Raw genomic sequence first — 21,289 nt, 5'->3', positions numbered from 1 at the left:
GTTTGTAAGGTCTGCAAACGTTTCCATTTCTGGTTTGTGCGTCTAAAAAAACGTTGTAACAGATATAGTCAAGTAGATACCTTCAAAATGCTTAATATCCAATTCACGTTTTAGCACTGCAGAAGAGAAGTGTCAAAAATGTACCAGTCGGAATACAGCAGCAATGTAAGATGTGTTTATACCTTTGCGATAAGAGTACAGTAGATTTTAGATAGATGCTGGTGCTGTGTTATTGGAATGCAGGAGGAAAAGCTGAGAATTGCCTGTTTTGTTAATCTTTTCTATTCATCTATAGAAGTGTTGTTGACAAGTGCTGTGAATGTACTAGGCACAGTCCTTTGCTTCTGCTTTGTCCACACCCCCTTCATCTATCTCCACTTTACCATCTCTACCCATCTACCTTAACCCCCCCCCCTTGTTTCACATTCAAGCGATGTCTCGTAGCACTCCCCCGCCCCTCCCCACCAGTCTCTCACAATGGTTGCTAAATAGCTCCTTCATACACAGTGCTTGCTGTCTCTGACTCCTCAGACATTCTTCCTCCCTGTTGAGGGGGCTCTTCCTCCCCCTCCTGGTGAGTCTCTGCCACTGCAGCGTCTTTCAGTTCACCTTGTGTCCTTGTACTCCCCTCAGGTGGTGCACCTGGAGAACATGAAGCAAGACGAGGACATGAAGAAGCTGCCTCTCCAGACTCCCTACTACGACCTGTCCACGTACGACTCGCCGGAGTACTCCGAGAAACAGGTGAGGCTCAAAGAGGTCCCGGCAGGAACCCAATCACACAAGTCATGCATGGATCAGATAGACTCCATCTTGAGATGGACACATTTCATCAGGGCACACAGCTGACATATATAATTTAAGCATATTTGAGCCCTCCCACCTCCCCCCCTCCACATACATACACAAACCCCATGGCATATCTGTGACTCTGTAGAATGCGAATTGGGCACACCCGTGACACACATAAATGTCGCTGATCCCCGCTTCTGGGCATAGATTTGACACATATACACCTTCAGCATGACTAAAAGGCTGCCTCTTGGCACACCCTAATACATCAACACCATAATCACGCCTGAACCCCTGCTTCACTCTACGGATATATGGTGCATACACAACTTGAACATAGCACAAATGTCGCCTAAGGGCGCTCATCTGGTGTATATATACACACCTCCAGCTTAGCTGAGTCCCCTCCACAGGGCAGACCTCTGACGAGTATACACCTTCAATATAGCTGAAACCCTGTCTTGGGGACCCCGCGTCAGTAAAACGCATCTGTCGCCCATACACGTTCAGCCTTTTGAATACCCCACCTCTGAGCACACTCTGGCACATGTACACTTTAATTAGACCTGAAGCCCAGTCTTGAGGCACACTTTTGATGCATATATACCTTCAGCATAGCAGACACCTTGCTTCGGGACCCACATATAAATCAAATACACCGTGAACACTCAGAGGTTGTTGCCTTACAGCCAGAGCTGCTGACTTTGGAGCTGGGGTACCAGGTTCGAGCCTCAGCGTCGGCTCAACATCCCATGATTCTGGGCAAATCACTTTTTCTCCCTGTGCCTGCCAAAAAATGAATGTGCCCTTGTGTAACGCAACTGGTGCTCATGTAAAGTGCTCCAATACCTTTTGGTCGAGTTTGCGCTGTATAAATCTGCAAAAAAATTCAAAATGAAACATCGCCTTAGGACACACTATTATTACACTTACAGCATGCCTGGAACCACGCCTCAGCACATTCGTATGACGCATATACAATTTCAGAGTAGCTGTAACCTCACCTCGGGCACAGACCTGATAGATCGATACAGGGCACAAGTCGGGGGTACACGCGGGTACACTGTGGCCACCCCTATTTTCACAGGGTGGATGCCGTCCACCCTCCCAAGAAGTTGGGCCCCACAGAAATATGCTCAACTGGTCCTGGGGTAATTTTCAGACCCTGAGACACGTTCAGCGGCGCCTGCACGTTGTGTGCTTTCCATTCCCAGCAGCAATGTGCAGGCAGGGAGGGGGGCTTTTTTATATTCTCCTCCAACTGTGCCACCCATTAAGGCTCAAGAGACCACCAGGTCATCTTTTGATCAGACTGTGCTTGGCCTGGAACCTCACACTTAAATGCAAATGCAACAGAGGATAAACCAAAGCATACAGCTTGTTACCACTTCACAGGTACTTAAGAGAGGGGTGCTTTTGACTTTTTCAGTCCCTGTGCATAAGTGCATGCACTGTAAGAATGTCAGATGTGTTGATCTGCCCCAGTATTCACACAAATAGTTTAAATAGCACCATTTTTTTATAGTGCTGCTCATCCCATCGCAGGGTGTCAGAGCTCTTTATGTAACATACACATTGACAATAAATCATGTAATTGTGTACATCAGTGTACAAGATGTGTTACAAGGAGACAGTGAGGGTTACATGGTGTAGGAGTCACATGTCCTTCATAGCTCACTGGGCTATTTTAGAAGGATTACAATGTATGAACTGGCAGTAACAAAAGGATCTCTGTGTAAAAAGCAGAAACCTGCTTACCTATCTACATACAATAAAAGAGTTGTCATCTACATGTCACATGATGTCCTTTGCAGGAGACACATTAACCTTCTCTACTTCTTTGATTCAGATATGGGACTACACAAAACGCTGATCTCTCCAACAATCGCTTTCACCTACAGAGTCATCTCACCATAATTGATGTTCCCAGAGATTTACTGGGCACCTCTGTAGCAGATGCTTTAACCACACACAATATTTTAAAATGTATACTTTGCAATGAAATAAGCAGAACAGATCTACTCCCTTGTTGCCAATTTCTTTGAGTGAGTTTATTTTTTAATGAATATATTAGTTGAGGCCTAGATTTAGCATCAAGTTTGCGCCACTTTTTGGCACATCCCCAAACCAAAATCTCAATTGTTAAATCTCATAATGCGCTTAAATGTACTCATAATATATCTCATATACATATGTGTGTGGTCTTAATATCAGATGCTACTTCTTTTGATGTCACTTCCAGTGAGTTCACTTCTTGTGATGCCATGTGTGATGTCACTCGTCGTTACGTCATGCGCTGTGATTGTACGCGCCATGATGTTACTTGCATCCTGCCTAACTTGGTTAGTCCCCCACTTCTTTTTTATAGGACTTGTGCCCTGGATGGATACATCATTAGCACAGCGGAAACCTCGCCTTACGACACTCCCTGACGCACAGACACTTAAATGTCTCTCAAACCTCAACTCAGAGCACCACCGGATGGATATTTACCTTCAGCATAGCCTAAACTTCTCCCTGGGTCGCATATGTTACGCATTTTTACCTAAAGCCCTTCCCAGGCATGCATTGGATGCATACACCCTGCAGATTCAGGAGCTGACTTACACGTCTTGTGGGCCCCACTCCTGGTGCATACAAAGGATCTGCTGTTGTGGAACCTCCAAGGGCTGTCCCATGCACCCACCCCACACCCATCCAACACAGGTGTCAACTATCAGGTGACCCTGCCAATAAAAGAGCCCAGGTGCACATTCTTGTGGCCAGATCCAGTAGTACATCCACTGTGCCTGTGTTATCATTTCTCTAGCAGGACCCACAATACAACATTATGCAGTCAGAATTTCCTTCACTCAATTTAGGGTGTAGCATAACCAGACAGGCCTTCTGCAGTGATGGACTCCCAGCCAGGGGGTGCTGTGCTGTAAAGAGGTGTGAGTCCAGATAAAGTTATGCTTATTTATTTATTTATTTATTTCGGATTTATAATGTGCATGGCTGCCTCAGCGACGAGGCGTCCCAGCGCAACCAGAGATTAGAGACAAGAACCTGAGAGTACAACCTTGAGATTAAACAGCAGGAGTGGGGAAAATCCCGGTCTTTAAGGCCTTTTGAAACGCCAAATGGTTTGGAATGGCTCTAAAGGGAGCCAGGAGCGAGTTCCAAAGTTACACCGCCAAAAAGCGGTAAGAACGTCCCCCAGCCCTCGCTCGCCAGACTCGTGGTGCGCAGACGAGCGCGAGGTCAGCATATCTCAATGAGTGCCCAGATACATAAGGCTCCAACAAATGAAGTAACCCCAATGGGACCTGGTGTGCCAAGATCTTATGAGAAATACACAGCACCTTAAACTGAATGCGCTTTTCGACAGGCAGCCAGTGGAGGTTGGGGAGCACATGCGCCACCGAGCAGGATCTGGGCAATGCGACCATAGCCGCTCTGCCGCATTCTCTGCAGGCGATTAATGCTTGCCTTATTAGCGCCCAGGTAGAGGGAATTGCCATAGTCCAATCTGGACAAAATGGATGCTTGGACAATGGTCTGGCGCACTTTGGGAGGGAAGAAACCAAGCAAAGGTTTCAGGCCACGCAACGGCTTTCGTTTGTTTCTCAAACGTCAATCCATTATCAAGCCACATGCCCAAGTTCTTCACAGCCTCCTTAGGGAGAGGGGCAGGTTTGAGGCATATCGACCAGCACGGCTCGGACCATAACTCCTGATCCTTCCCGAACAGCAGAATCTCCGACTTACTGGCATTTAACTGTAAACAGTTTGCCGCCATCCATTCGGAGACGGCCAGGAGATCCTCCTTGAACTTGCCCAAATTGGTATTGCAATTCTTTGAAAAGACAATAACCAATTGGGTGTCGTTGGCATACGACACAAGGGCAGCCCCCTAACCGTTGCCATCTCCACTAGGGGTCTAACATATAGATTGAACAAAAGTGGGCTTAAAATGGAACCCTGCGGAACCTCCTGGTGCAGAGCAAACTCCTGAGAGTAGAAAAGTGGAACTAAAACCTGGAAGGACCGTTCCTTTAAAAATGACCGGATCCAGTCCAAGGCCACATCCCTGATCCCAACTTCCTGAAGGCAATTAAGAAGTATCTCATGGGGCACAGTATCGAAAGCGGCGCTAAGGTCTAAAAGGACCAGGGCCGCCGAGTCTCCAACATCCAGACTGCTCCGAATGGCTTTCAACACTGCCAATAGCGCAGACTCGGTACTATGCCATGGTCGAAAACCATGCTGTGAAGGATCAAAAATAGCATGCTTAATAAATTTGGACAGAATAGAATTCACATGCGCTTCCACCAGCTTGGCCAAAAAGGGCAGCTGGGAGATGGGCCGATAGTTACTGGGTTCTTCCAGATCCAGGGAAGGTATTTTTATCAGAGGGATAACTTTAGCGTGTTTCCACGCCCGAGGTACGGATGCTGACCTCAGAGACAGGTTGGCCAAATCTAAACTCACAGGGGAGATCAGTGGGTGAAACTGGCGGTAATGGGCAGGTGACATGGGGTCTGCCGGGGAACCTGATTTGATTTTTAGGCACAAGGCATCGAATTCCGGGGGTGTCAAGGGAGGGAATGATGACAAGTAGCTACCCCCCATTATATCCCCCACTTCTAGCTCCACCCTCTCCATAAGGGGGCCCACCTTAGGTAAGCCCTGATAGATCAGCTTAACTTTGTTAAAAAAAGTACTGCGCAAGTTCGTCGCACTGACGGTTAGAAGCAATGGGAGAAACCCTAGTGGCACCCGCGCTCTTCATGCCTTTAAGCAGGGAGAAGAAAGTCTTTGCGGGATCTGTACTGGCCAGAATTTTGTTGCCAACAAACTCCGCACGTGCTCTCCGAATAAGCTTATGATACTGCTTAACAGCCACCTGATATACTAACTTTGCAGACGCATCATAGGAGCGTCGCCAGGTGCGCTCTAACTGCTTGCAGCCCTTCTTTGCTAAAGTAAGCGAATCGTTGAACCACGGATTAGAAGGCCCTCGCCCCTTTCCTCCCCATTTGCCCGGGATACAGCGATCCAGGCCGGCCCTCAGCCATTCTTGAAAACACAAATTTGCCCCATCCACATCTGGAGGTAGATGTGGCCTATGCTCAGCTAGCCAGGCAAAGACGAGATCAAGGTCTAGTTTATGCCAAGGGCGTTTGAGAGCTTGGGCTGGGCAGATCACATCAGCTTTGCCCTGCAACTGCAGAGAGAATGAAACCAAGGAATTGTCAGTCCATGCCTGCGGGACCAGCGAGTAGATTTTTATAGAACTGAGGTTAGAGAAAATAGGGTCCAACAAATGACCGGCCACGTGTCTTAGTTTCTTTTGTGACCGTACTTTGCAGTGACTGCATGAAAAGAGCCATAGTTGTAGCACTCTCCAAATTTCTATGTGAGTGGTCTACAGCTACACATGGTATGTCTGGGGGTTTATTTTAGAATCAGTATGTGGCCCTGTGATCCCATGGACGGCACATTTAACTTTATACACCTTCAGCAATAGGTAACCACCTGATCCCACTGACGCATATCTAACATCATACACTTGCAGTAGCTAACCCCCATCTTCACATCAGGTTGTCAGTTGTTGCAAGGCCTGGGGAAAAAAAACAATTTTGGGCCCTCTGGCGGCCTTTTTTCCATTTTTGCGAGGTGCCTGAACTGGGACATCGTAAGGATTTGGGGGGCCCTGGGCCAAATGTATTTTGAGGGCCTCTACTAGGAAAAGTATTGAATTTATGATCCAATATTCTCTCTTTCGGGCCCTCTTTGGCAGTGCACAGGCACACTCGTACAAATTCCACATGGTTTTACATCTAATATTCAGGGATAGTGATGTGTGTTTTCAATATTTTAACATAGCAGCAGCTCTCTAATATTACTGCAAGTAATCTCCAGGACACCCTCCCATTTCTCATATCTGAGGTCCTGTTATGATCTAAAAGAAACTTTTTAGTGTTTGCTGCATGAAACACAAAAACACTTTCTCTCAAAAATGTCTACAATAGACTCTCACACATCACCCACACAAAACAAGCATTTGCAATGCAATGGTCTCGGCATCATTAAAGGTAGAGCTATTGGCATTGCTCATGACATTTTTTTTCTTTAAATCAAAAATAAAACTCTGCCCTCACCACTCTGCACTCACCACTCTGCACTCGCCACCACTCTGCACTCACCACCACTCTGCACTCACCACCACTCTGCACTCACCACCACTCTGCACTCACCACCACTCTGCACTCACCACCACTCTGCACTCACCACCACTCTGCACCACTCACCACTCTGCACCACTCACCACTCTGCACCACTCACCACTCTGCACCACTCACCACTCTGCACCACTCACCACTCTGCCCTCACCACTCTGCACTCACCACTCTGCCCTCACCACTCTGCCCTCACCACTCTGCCCTCACCACTCTGCCCTCACCACTCTGCACTCACCACCACTCTGCACTCACCACCACTCTGCACTCACCACCACTCTGCACTCACCACTCTGCACTCACCACTCTGCACTCACCACTCTGCACTCACCACTCACCACTCTGCACTCACCACTCTGCACTCACCACTCTGCACTCACCACTCTGCCCTCACCACTCTGCCCTCACCACTCTGCCCTCACCACTCTGCACTCACCACCACTCTGCACTCACCACCACTCTGCACTCACCACCACTCTGCACTCACCACCACTCTGCACTCACCACCACTCTGCACTCACCACTCTGCCCTCACCACTCTGCCCTCACCACTCTGCCCTCACCACTCTGCACTCACCACTCTGCACTCACCACTCTGCACTCACCACTCTGCACTCACCACCACTCTGCACTCACCACCACTCTGCACTCACCACCACTCTGCACTCACCACTCTGCACTCACCACTCTGCACTCACCACTCTGCACCACTCACCACTCTGCACCACTCACCACTCTGCACCACTCACCACTCTGCACCACTCACCACTCTGCACCACTCACCACTCTGCACTCACCACTCTGCACCACTCACCACTCTGCACCACTCACCACTCTGCACCACTCACCACTCTGCACCACTCACCACTCTGCACCACTCACCACTCTGCACTCACCACTCTGCACTCACCACTCTGCACTCACCACTCTGCACTCACCACTCTGCACTCACCACTCTGCACTCACCACTCTGCACTCTGCACTCACCACTCTGCACTCACCACTCTGAACGGTTTTAGGGAAATCGCAGGTAAACGTACAGGACGGCATGCGTGTAAGAACAACTTGAGTTTGAAATTTATAGCCAGATTTTCAGATGTCGTTTCTTCAAAGCGCTACAAATGCAGGGAGATTAGCGACCGAATGGGTCTGCCATGGTTGACACAATTTGGTGAAGTGTGGACGTTTTGCTTGAATTGATGTTTCGCATCTTAACCTACTCATCCCATTTTTTCGTGAGCCCCAACGACCCCTCCCCAGATCTATTTCCATGCCTGCCAAAAAGAAAAAGTTTAGGGTACATTGGGATGAGCACGCTACTTAACTGTATGCAAACAGAATTGGTTTCAAAAGCTATCCCCGGCCTTCGTGTCCTCAGAAGGCTGCTTGCCCGGGCAGTTCTTCCTCGGTACATTATATCGTAATAAGGGAAAACGGGGTTCCAATTATCTAATTTCACGGCTAGGGGGCCCCCGCGCTACAAGTTAGTGCTAATACAGTAATCTGCCTGAGAGAGAATCATAGTAGGGGGGGAAAGTGAAAAACAAAAAGACAAAAAAAAGGAAATAATGGCAGAGAAACGCCTGCTCCAGAAACTGCTGACAAGAACTTTGTTTGATTGACCCTGTGTGCTTTTAGGTCACACTCGGGTATATAGTATTTTGCTTTATTATGGAATTCGGACTTTGGAACTGGGGGGTCGTTTCACATCCCAGCGGCATATTGGGCGACAGTCGGCATATTGCTCAGCTCGGTGTAAAACTGTGTAGCGCACAGAAACCCGCCACTGACCCCCCTTCGCAGCGCTGCCTCTACCTATCCCCTGCCTCGTTCACTGCAGAGCTCTTGTTTACTGACCTCCGCTTCTTTCGAAAGGGGGCTGCCGCTTGCACCCGTCGCATCTTGGCCTCTGTCACCCCTCACGATTTCATTAAACTCGCGGCCGCCCCGGAAGTCAGGCACGGTCGCCTGTGACGGGGGCGGGGCCACGTTCACGCCGGAAGAGGAGGCAGGCGGAGTCGTAGCGTCTCGCGGCCCGGGGCTCCTGTGAGAGGTGTAGAGCCCCGGGGCCGCGCCAGCAGGAGGTTGGGCGCCGCGTGCTGAGGTAAGGTAAGTTCCAAACGGCTGGAGCGCGATTGGTGCACTTGTGTGTGTGTATGCTCGTGTGTGTGTGTGTGTGTATGTATGTGTGCGACGGTGACGGCGGGGGAGGGGGGCCTCGGTGCACTTGTGTGTGTGCGCGCGTGTGTTTATGAGTCAGGGGTGGTGTCTCTGTATGTATGTATGTATGTGCGTGCGTGCATGGGCGCGTGTGTGTGTGTATGCGCATGCGTGTGTGGTGCTTGCGCTTCCCAGGAGACAGCGCCTGGCCACAGCGCGCGTTCCAGTTACAAATCGCCTGGAAGGATGCGCGTGGCCAGGACTGTCTCCTGGGAATGATAGTCGCTGACATAAGATCTCGGCGGAGACGCGCTTCCGCGCGTCTTTTAGCCGAGACCTAAAAATGAAAGGAAAACGATATTTAAAACAATATATTTAAGAGTTATTAAAGGTCATCAGGGCAAGACTTTGCAGAACGGATCTGTCTCTGTCAGGGGGCCCCCTGAAAGGCTGGGGCCCTGGGTCTGAGCCAATTTTTCCCATGCCTTAAAGCGCCTCTGTGCCTGAAACACCTGTCCACGAGTATTAAAAAAATACATAAACGCCTGAAAAGAAGAACAATTGTGTTGGACGCCCTCTAGTGGCGGAGACATGAAATATGTACCTTCTAATAAATCTGGCAGGCTTACCTTCCATTCAAAAATGTATAACTTTTGCTGAAGCAAATTAAGTGAGGGTTTGGAAAGTGTGAGGCCTTTTGTATAATGCCATCTCTTCTTCCCCACCTGACAGCCATGCATACCATAGAGGTCACACCTTGTCCAGAAGCTAAACCTTTCCTGCCCATAGAGGGCTCGTCTAACTATACACACATGCTTCAGTTCTTCAGTAGATAAACCCTCTCTTCCCCTTAGAGAGAGCAATGGACCATACACATTCTCTGTAGCATTCGAACCTCTTGCCTCTCATTAAGGCCACTAATACTCTTTAAAACTAACTGCTCTTTCTCCCCATATAGCAGACATACCTAACATTGTACTCCTTTTGCAGTAGCTAAAAAAATAATTTTCCTTAGAAATTACATCTAACCAGACATCCTGTCTGCAGTCACTAAAGCCGCCGAAGCCCACCAAGGTGGCACATGTACACTTGTAAACTCTCTGAAGCAGATACATCTGCTCCCTCCACGGGGGCAGATTTTTTTGGTAGTTGTACATAGTGCAAACTTGATCCGATGGTATTGTAGCGATTTGTAAGAGAATCAGATTAATGGCTCAGGGAGATTAGGTGAGTTGTCCAGAATCTCAGGATGTTCAGCTGAGGCCAGCATTCAAACCTCGTTCCCCGGTTCCAAAGTGGGCAGCTGTAGCTGCTAAAGCAGTTCGATTCCCTGTATCATAAAATGCATCACATCTTACATCACAGGAAATGAGTGCCCGGCGAGGGGGGTCGACAAGGGGTGGCAGAAGGTCCTTAGATGTTTATCCATGGAGTGTTACCAGTCTTGTAGGTGGATGCCCCTGACGAAGATCTTGTGAGCAGGCTGGAGCGATATGATTCTGCATCCTTTGGGAAAGTTCATTACTTTGATGTTTTAAAAGCTCCTGAGCAGTACTTGGTGCATTTTTTCCCACCTTGATAAACATAAAAACCACCAGGCCAGAGGATTCAGAAGTTTTCCAACCATTTATTCATAAAATGCTTGAAAAGTCCAGCTGAGTATGTACTTCAATAGACTTAACAGGCAATAAATGCAGTGTAATCAAGCCCGATCTTTCTTGGATCGACTATACATACTGGGCAACTCTTAGAGGGAGGGAGAGGTGATTAGCTGTCCAATCCTAAGGCTCGAAAGGCCACAAATTGGGGAAACGCAAACTCTTGGGAAGTCATTCACTTATCTAGGTCCTCCATTAGTGTAAGCCAGTGCCATATTAAACCCTGTGGAGTCCCCTGGGCAGTCGAAATGCTCCCCGCAAATTATCTCCTAATACGTTTTTAATTTTACCAACCAACAATTGATAGGTTAATAGTTTGTTGATAGATTGTGCACATTGGCGTACAAACAACAATCATTAAGTATCTTTTTTAGAATCATAGACTCATTAGGCCTCATTTATGAGAAATGACGCATCGCTGCGTGAAAGCAGCGATGCGTCACTTCTCAGTGCGCACTCCTTGTGACACTTGCGTCACTTTTACGCCACCTGTGTGACACTCCTTGTGACGCATCATGTCGCAAGGAGTTACAGATACGTCAGTATTTCTGACATATCTGTAAGCGCAAAAGTGACGCATTGCTGGAGTGTGTCACAAAAGTGACACAACTCCAGCAATTAATTAATTAATTAATTGCAGGTTTATATAGCGCTAGGATCGACTCCCGGAGGAGTATCTCCGCGCTTCGACCGCTGCGAAACCCTTCCTGGCTTCCCTGAGAGATGGTCCCTTAGTGGGTATCTCCAGGGTGAGACCAGGCATCCCCGGCGGTCTGGTGGGGCCGTTAGTGAAGATGAGGCAAGCTAATGCCCAGAGTTGCCGAGTGTGATCGCTGATCAGAGTGGGCACCGAGGCGAGAGAATTCTCGAGTCCGCTGACCCTGGTCCAGAAACCTGCTGCGTCGGGAATCGAACCCTGGTCCCGGGCCGTCCTCTGCTCTCGGGTCTGCCGCCTCTAACCAGTGAGCCACACTACTTCACTTTGAAAGGGCCTGCGTCAGTCTTACGCCTGCTGTGAGGCAGGCGCAAGATTTTGACGGAACGGCGTCCTAAAAGTGACGCAGTGAAATCTCATAGATATTACTGCGTCACTTCTACGACCCTTCCTTGCATCAATATGCCCCCCTTGCATACATTATACCTGGTGCAGGTATAATGTGGCGCAGGGGTTTACAAAGTGACGCATCTACCTAGATGCGTCACTTTGTAAATTTGGCGCAACAAGGCTGCATTTTTTACGTCACTGGTGCGTCACAAAAAGTGACGCACCGGCGGCGTAAAAGTGACACACGGACTCATAAATGAGGCCCAGTATGTCTTTCCAATACGTAAAACTAAATGGGGTTCATACAAGAAGCCGATCCACATGTATGTCCAGTAGTGGAGATGATATTATAATGAAAACATGCAAAGGTACATATAAGTGCTACTCTGCTCTTCCTTCATACAATGTCCATATGTACTAAGAATAACACAAATAGTTGATGCGTTGGCACTTATTTGTTCGTTGAGTGAGATGCAAAAAGGCGTGTCCCTGGGGCTGTCTCAATATTGGTCAGTGAGCGAGACAATCATCAGGATTAAATGCATGGAACAGACAACATGGCTGACCTCAGCAGATTCAATCCTTGTGTGTTCAATTACTACTATCAGGGTTAAGTGAAGGAATAATACCTACTCCAATATGCAGGGCATAAACATCTGTGAATCCAAAGCAGCTACTATAACGCCGAACAGAATGAATGCAAGAAGTATCAATGCAAGAAGAATCCAGCGGAGCGATCAGATCAAGGGAGTCTGGCCAATGCATGCTCACCTTTTTAACATAGTTTAAAATCAGATGTAACTGAGGGATAAGGCGGTGTCTAGCGAGACCTAAAAATTAGCAGCATTCACTTATGCAAATATAATATTCTACAGATATCAAAAGTAGTAACAGAAGTCTGGAATACATCCATGCATTCAAGGTGAATATTGATAAAGGTTAACATACAGGTTCTTCGTCTTTTAAGTTGAACCAAGGTATCAATATTGCCAACTGACCTGTTGGTTAGAAGCATTTTCTAACGTTAATTCAGATCTCTTATTAGGTGCCAAAGTTCTAGGTTCAAAGTAATGTTGGCCTTCTGTCCTCTTGTGTGATCTCCTGGAGACCCCAGATACAACTCGAGGCTCTCCCTTGAGTGTACAGATGTATTGTAACAGCAATTGTACATGCCTGTGTTCAGTGTCGGATTGACCTGTCGGGCAGTCGGGTACTCTGGTGCTACCAGATGGGTTGGCTTGAAAGGGGCAGTGTGGTGACTGTTTTTGGATCTCCTGGACCATGACAGGACCTAAAAGCCCTACACGTTAGATTTTTTAAGCTTGGCCCTCTGGTAGTACCAGAATGGAAGACTGCCCGACAGGCCTGTGCAACACTGCCTCTGTCGAAATGTGGAAGCCAACCCAATAAGCTTTGCCAATGCTTGTTTATGAGTGTAATTGGAGCACTGCAGTATGCAAAATCCGGGCCCCGACTAAAACATTTAGAAAATCCTGCTGCTGTTAAAAAAGAAACAAAAATGTAAACCCTCCCTTCTACTTATGTCATTTGTGAGCATTCACTGTACTTTTTAAATGTAAAATAGTACTCATGCACTGTAATGCGAGCCCTCCATCGGAGGCAGAATGCTTCACCAGGCAATCAGAAGTATGAGGTTAGAGAGATATACTTATCTGGATGGGGTCCAAGCCCGCTCTATCTATATTTTAAACATTGGTAATAATAGGTATAATATAGGACTGCGCAGTCAAACCAGAACTAAAAATGTTGAAATGTGGACCTCAGGGGCATAGATTTGAGAGAAAAAGTTAAATTAACCAGCTTCTGTGATGGTTTTGAGAGTATATAATGCTGTCAAACGGAGCTTCACGCACAGATTTTTTCAAATGGTGAAGCTTTCAAGGTTTTTTTAGTCAAACTTGTTACATTTTCATCTTTCTAAACAATGTTACGTTTTTAGTGGCAACCTACTTTGAAGCAACCCACATATTAGCAGGTATGGAGAATGCTTTCATTTGCAGATGTGAAAATATGTCCCTAGATTCAAGCGAAGAAGCCAGCATTTACTATTGGGTCTCCTTGGTGCCCAGCAAAGTACTCATCCGCAGAACTGCATCTCCTAGCCTCTAGAGGGAGCAGTGTGACATACTGGTCTCTGGTCCCAGCCATTTAAAGCGAGTTACTGGCCAAACAGGAAATTTACAGTGCTTAATTTGATTTGTAAAATAATAAATGACAGGGCCCTGACCAGGAGGCCACTGCAGCTTACACCACCCATCACCCCTGTCAACGCTGCCAGAACAACTAATAACCCTCTCTCTCACCTGCAAGTGTGACAGTTCAGATTATTCCAGATCCCCAAAGCTAAAGGAATGGCTGGGGAGGCAGGTATTAGTATTTTTTTAATGTATATTTATTCATAAATGACCGTTGCTCTGCTCATCTCTAAATTAGATGAGCAGCAGCCCCACCATGTGGCAGACAGTCCTAAGTGCGGTGTTGATAATTAAGTGCCAGTGCTGTGCACCGGAAACCACAGGCTCAAATTAAGCACTACAGGAAAAGCATTGCCTTCCAAGGGTCAGATGAATGCTGGTGAAATGATAAGTGGAATCAGAGTGGTTTTATGCCAGGAGCTGAATCCCAAGCAGCAACACTGCACTTGTGCTGTACCATGCCTCCAAACGCCACCTCAATCAAGTGCCTTACATCATTACATGTCATTGGCCATCAGATAGCTTCACTTATTAATGCACTTGCTAATGTATGTGAGGAGACTTCAGGTTATGGGTCTCACCTGCCCTAAATCATTATGCATTCATCAAAGCATATAAAATGACGGTTGCTATCGATAACAGTAGGGTTTTATATCACAGCATTTTGAATAGTTCTGCAGTTGTAAAACTACCTTGCAATATATTCTTATTGATATTTTTATATCGCTGTGAAGCATGGAGGCTAAAAATGATAAATACTGTGTAATAAAAAATGACATCATTGATAAAAGTTGCCAGTGATCAATAATAATAATAATAAAAAGAATACTCATAATAAATAATAACTGGAGGACACAAGGCATTGCCATGGCACTATATTATGGGAGCCGCTTTGCATCCAGGTGGAACATCGCAGGTTTGAATACACACACCCTCTTTACGAGTGGCCTGAGCATTGGGGTGATATTATTACACTTGATAAAATCCGACTCCGTTGACTCTGAATGCATTAGGTGCGATAAATGCAGCCAAATTACAAATTGTTGGGGAATAATATGAAAATATTGGTGACTGTTGCATTAAAATCTATATGTTCCAGTAAATACCAAGAATTTCCGCCCCCAAAATCTTGGGAGGTTTGACATGGCAATTTTTATCACAAAACACCGGGGGCCTCATTTATGAGGCTGTGCGTCACTTTTACGCCGCTGGTGCGTCACTTTTTGTGACGCATCAGTGGCGTAAAAAATGTGCCTCGTTGCGCCATATTTACACAGTGACGCATCTAGGTAGATGCTTCACTTTGTAAACCACTGCGCCACATTATACCTGCGCCAGATATAATGTATGCAAGGGGGGCGTATTGACGCGAGGAAGGGTCGTAGAAGTGACGCAGTGAAATCTATGAGATTTCACTTCGTTACTTTTAGGACGCCGTTGCGTCAAAATCTTGCGCCTGCCTCTCAGCAGGCGTAAGACTGATGCAGGCCCTTTCACATGAGGCATGCCCCATGTGAAATGATGCATTGCTGGAGTTGCATCACTTTTGTGACACACTCCAGCAATGCGTCACTTTTGAGCTTACAGATACGTCAGAAATACTGACGTAACTGTAACTCCTTGCGACATGATGCGTCATACATTAAATATGACGCATCAGGAATGTCGCAAGGAGTGCGCACTGAGAAGTGACGCATCGCTGCTTTCAGGCAGCGTTGCGTCATTTCTCATAAATGTGGCCCCTAATTCGGATACGTGTAGAAACAGAAGCTCCCGCACATGGCACAACTAATCCTGTTGCTCAGAATGAGAGCTAAATTGCTATATTTATGAAAGCAGGAGTTACCACATAATTATTCAATACAAATAGCTTTATTTCAGTCGCAAGGGCCATAAAAGCACAAAGACACAGATATAAAAACATAATAAAAATCAATAAAACTGAACGTGCAACATGAAACGACACAGTACAGCGGTACGGGCAAGACGGGACCTCGCAGCAACTTAGTTCCAGATAGGATTTCACCACTACCACCGATTATGTTACACCAGCAAGAAAAAACTACAGAAATCCCCCTAAGCCATTAAGAAGGGACATTGACAGGATGCCGATTTTTTCAGCATTTCCTACTGCGCCAATGATGCATACATAGCCGTCCATCTTAGCCCCTGAATACGAATACAGAACTTAGAATAATTATCACCACCTGACAGAACCCAGTGTCACGGGAACACCGCACATCAGATAAAAATGAACGTGACGTGGACTTGAGCTACACAATTTATGTCAGATTATACCAAATAACAGATTTTAACCCTATCCAGGACCTTTTTACTACCATCATTTAGATACTGCATATAAATACTCACTAGACGCTTAAGTATCTAATCATCAATTGAAAATACAGAACTCCTGATGAAGGCCACTCGCCGAAACGCGTTGGATTCGGTTTTGTATTTGGCGATGAAAATCAATTGTTGACATATGTACTAGAGCATGTATCATAAACTATTGTGATTAGATGTATATTTATGTTTAGAATTTTTATAAATTATTGCTAAAAAAAGTGTACAAACTGTAAAAAAGAAGAAAAAAACTATATAACATCTGTGAGAAAAAAGATAATTAAAAAGAAGTTTTATAAATTCACATATCACGGTGTTAGTCAATCTATTAAGCAACAATGTGTGATAGAATTTAGGAAACATACACATAACCCGGTGTACAGGCCAGCTTTTTCAGAAACGACACAGTACATATCCATAAAAAGTAAAACTTCTAATATTTACAGTGTAGTAAAATAGCCAGCATGATAATGCATAAATTAGCAGATCATTTTGGGAAGTTTCCACATTGCAACTAGAAATTTAGCCACTGAGGCAACAAGGGAAGGGCGGGGGTCTGATCTCAAAATTCAAAGGGCCACAAGGTAATTACGAACACCGAGGCGTAAGGGCAAGCCAAAAGCTGGGTGGGCAAGCATAGATTGGACAAACAAATAAAACATGGGTAACACTCTCCACTGAGGCTGTGCAGCCTGGACAAACTTCTGTGGACCCAGTCGACCACTTTGCAGTAAAAGATCTCAACGTTAAGGTGCCCACACAAAACTGAAAATATAACTTACGATTTAAAGGAGCAGTGACTATATCCCATAATGGCTCATATGTCCTCACAGTCTTGATGGGAAAAAAATCAGAAAACAGCCTGGAAGAAGCAGCCTCCCTATAGTCATTTGCTGCTACAGTTTCCCAATATAGTGACTTCAATGCTTTCTTAGACAAGAAAGATGCAGAAGCGGGATGGTCCCAGAATTCTAACAGACCAAGAAGATTACGTGATTTTTTTAAAATCTAAGAGCCATGTCACTCTATAGAATTGGTCTGCCTCCATTGTGTACTGGAATGCTGGTGCATATTAGGCTAGCTCGAGTGTAGTCCACAACCACATACAACACAATAAAAGGCATAGCCTGGCTTTGCCCACAAAGATTTTCATGCCCATATCATAGCGAAGTAGGTATTAAGGAGTGCTGGGGGTGAGAGATGCTAGTTTATGGATTAATTTGTTCTCGGTGATTGTAAGTGGGTCTAAATTGGAAAAAGCCCACAGTTCTGCACCATATAGAGCAGAAGCCAGGGCTTTGGCACATAATACGTAGTGCTGGACAGATTTGTCTAGTGAACAAAGAGGAATACTCTTTATAAAGAGCACCAGTTGTTTGCTTTAGCTTAATAACAGCTTTATCAAGGTGAGGTTTCCAAGACATAATTTTAGAAAACATGATACCTAGATAGGCAAAACAAGCCACCATCTTGAGGGGAGCACCCCCCAACACAATGTGTTTCTTGAATGATCTATGTGGATTGAATGACATCAGCTTGGTTTTGTTTGTGTTGATCTCAAAGCCTGAGCAAAACAGACCTCCCCAAAACTATGGAGAAGTTTCTGTAACCCACTTGCGGTCTTTGAGATCAACAGGGTGTCAAACGCAAAAGGGAGAATGGGAGCTTTAGACCTAGCCAGCAAAGGGGCATTGGTATCAACTGTTCCTGAAAAGGAATGAATATTGTTTATAAACAATGAAAACAAAGTGGATTCCAAAACACAGTCCTGGCATATGCCACGCAAAACTTAAATTTTGTCAGTCACTTGATTCCCCCAGCTAACTTGTGCTAAGTTCCCTTGTGGAGGCGTTTTAGCAAGAACCGGAGAACGGGGAGCATTTTCATACTGCACAGGACCTGCCAGAGAGTAGAGGATGGTACCAAATCAAAAGCAAATCTCAGATCCAAAAACAAAACATATAAGGAACCCTTGGTGATGATAACATTTCGTCAATACATCAAAAGAAACATAAACACCTGGTCAATAGTAGAGATCTTAGACCGAAAGCCCACTTGGTATGGGCTAAGGATATCTTCATCAGTCATCTAGTCCTGAATTTTAACCAATAGACATCAGAAAAATACTTTTTGTGTGCAGTTGATTAAGGTAATCGGTCTATATTTATTGGTAGAGACCTAATGATTATTTTGCGACTAGGTATAACGACCGTGCCTTTCCACAATTTGGAAATTCCTACCGCTGCAGCGATTGAGTTTGCAACTATTAAAATGTAACTGGCCCACAAATTTATATTAGTTAAAAAAACGTCAGCCTGGACACCAGTTGGCCCTGGTGCCCTTCTGTGTGCAATGACTGAGAAAGAATGAAACAAATCTGAAATATCAAAAAATGCCTTTGAAGAGGGTGGCAATATAATAGGATGATAGGGCTGCTGTGATTTATTGTCGAAACCTATGAGTAAAGGTGAGAAAAGTTATCTACCCAAGTTGCGGGTACATCATTGTTTTCAGGCCCAATCGGAAAGAAACAGTTAGTTATAGATTCCTTACCTTAGAATTACCCCCAGGCACCAGACTGGATCCGGAAAGTTTTTCGTCAGCAGTACCCCTGCGCGTTGAAAGGTGGCGTCGTGGTCGCCGGAATGATGTCACGGTAGCTACATAGATGCCGCCCTCACGCGCTGACATCAGTTCTTTCTTTTATCGTGCCAGCTAGCGCAGATCCGGAGAGAGCAGTACCTCCAGTCACTTTTTGACTGACTTTTTCTTGAATTTTGTCGACATCGTTTTTTAGTCCATTGACTCCTGGTGCATGAGGGATGCCCGGCTTCAAGGCTTGCAGTTCCTGTAACCGTCTGATGTCAGTGATGGATCCACACTGCGTGTGCCTCTTCTGCCTGGGGCGCGACCACGACCCCAAGTCTTGCCCCGACTACCGGACCATGAATCCAAAGTCTTTGCGGGAGCGGTCCCGAAAGCTTCTCGAGGCCCGGCAGTCGACTCTGTGCCGCTCGAGGTCCCGGTCGCGTAGGAGGTCGAGGGACCGGTAGAGGAGCCATCATCATTCTTCTTCCAAGTCTTGGCACTCGGGGTCAGGTAATTTGAAGCACAAAAAGAAGTCGAAGAAGCATTGTTGCTCTTCGACTTCTCCCCATCTGTCGGCCAACGTGACGAGGGATGCGGGTGGTGCCCCTCCCGTGGCTCTGCGTGCGGAGCCCCAAGGGTCGGCTCCGAGCTTCACTCCCTTCCCGGGTCCCAGAGCGACCTCTTCCCAACATCAAGCTTTTTATGAAGAGATGCAAGCCATCTTTGGGCAGCCCGCGGACTTGGCTGGGGTCCCTGGGCCTTCAATGCTGGCGGCTCTAGCCTCGGCACAGCAGGGTCCCCTTGGATCGAGGCCTGGATCCGGATCGGCACCGGTCGACCTTGTAACACCTCCATTGGCACCGACTCCACCGGCACCACATCCGCAGCCGGCGTCAGCTGTGTCCCCAGCCGATGTCGACCCCGGCCTCCACCGCGAGGTAGACACGGAGCCGGACCGGCATCGACCAAATCCGGACATGGTGCCGACAGGTACTTTTGTGCCCCTGTTCTACCCTGGCTCTTTAAAACCAGATTGGCAGCCAGAGGAGGGTGTGGAGGACTGGGAGGGGTTTGGGGACTCATTAACCGGCCAGCTAGGTTATGAACCGGACTGGAGAGAGGAACTGGGGGAAGCCAGTGATCTGGATACCTCACCAGACCTTGGCATGTCTTCTCCTCCTACTGTGGCTATGGAGGAGGGAGAGTCATACGCAGTGGTGTTGCGTAGGGCGGCCAAGGCTCTCCACCTCGAGCTACCTACTGTGGCAGTCAGGACTAACCTCCTGACAGAGGTGCTTCAACCGGCAGCGAGCTCTTCGGAGCCCCTGCTACAGTTTAATGAAGCCCTCTTCTGCCTGGGGCGCGACCACGACCCCAAGTCTTGCCCCGACTACCGGACCATGAATCCAAAGTCTTTGCGGGAGCGGTCCCGAAAGCTTCTCGAGGCCCGGCAGTCGACTCTGTGCCGCTCGAGGTCCCGGTCGCGTAGGAGGTCGAGGGACCGGTAGAGGAGCCATCATCATTCTTCTTCCAAGTCTTGGCACTCGGGGTCAGGTAATTTGAAGCACAAAAAGAAGTCGAAGAAGCATTGTTGCTCTTCGACTTCTCCCCATCTGTCGGCCAACGTGACGAGGGATGCGGGTGGTGCCCCTCCCGTGGCTCTGCGTGCGGAGCCCCAAGGGTCGGCTCCGAGCTTCACTCCCTTCCCGGGTCCCAGAGCGACCTCTTCTCAACATCAAGCTTTTTATGAAGAGATGCAAGCCATCTTTGGGCAGCCCGCGGACTTGGCTGGGGTCCCTGGGCCTTCAATGCTGGCGGCTCTAGCCTCGGCACAGCAGGGTCCCCTTGGATCGAGGCCTGGATCCGGATCGGCACCGGTCGACCTTGTAACACCTCCATTGGCACCGACTCCACCGGCACCACATCCGCAGCCGGCGTCAGCTGTGTCCCCAGCCGATGTCGACCCCGGCCTCCACCGCGAGGTAGACACGGAGCCGGACCGGCATCGACCAAATCCGGACATGGTGCCGACAGGTACTTTTGTGCCCCTGTTCTACCCTGGCTCTTTAAAACCAGATTGGCAGCCAGAGGAGGGTGTGGAGGACTGGGAGGGGTTTGGGGACTCATTAACCGGCCAGCTAGGTTATGAACCGGACTGGAGAGAGGAACTGGGGGAAGCCAGTGATCTGGATACCTCACCAGACCTTGGCATGTCTTCTCCTCCTACTGTGGCTATGGAGGAGGGAGAGTCATACGCAG

The 21,289-nt window shown here is 47.3% G+C and overlaps 1 protein-coding gene across 2 annotated transcripts in view; it reads left to right on the top strand.

Moving 5' to 3' along the window:
- Positions 1 to 21,289, top strand: part of NECTIN1 (nectin cell adhesion molecule 1) — a 445,468-nt gene that overhangs the window by 364,968 nt on the left and 59,211 nt on the right. For both annotated transcript variants that reach the window (XM_086956780.1, XM_086956779.1), the window contains exon 8: positions 634 to 744. In XM_086956780.1, the coding sequence (XP_086812906.1) occupies positions 634 to 744 (111 nt within the window). The remainder of the gene's footprint in view (positions 1 to 633; positions 745 to 21,289) is intronic.

Source organism: Lissotriton vulgaris, chromosome 2_1, assembly GCF_964263255.1.
Source record: "Lissotriton vulgaris chromosome 2_1, aLisVul1.2, whole genome shotgun sequence".
Lineage (NCBI taxonomy): Eukaryota > Metazoa > Chordata > Amphibia > Caudata > Salamandridae > Lissotriton > Lissotriton vulgaris.
Note: the sequence above shows the minus strand (reverse complement) of the source record. Positions and strands in the feature narration are given on the sequence as shown.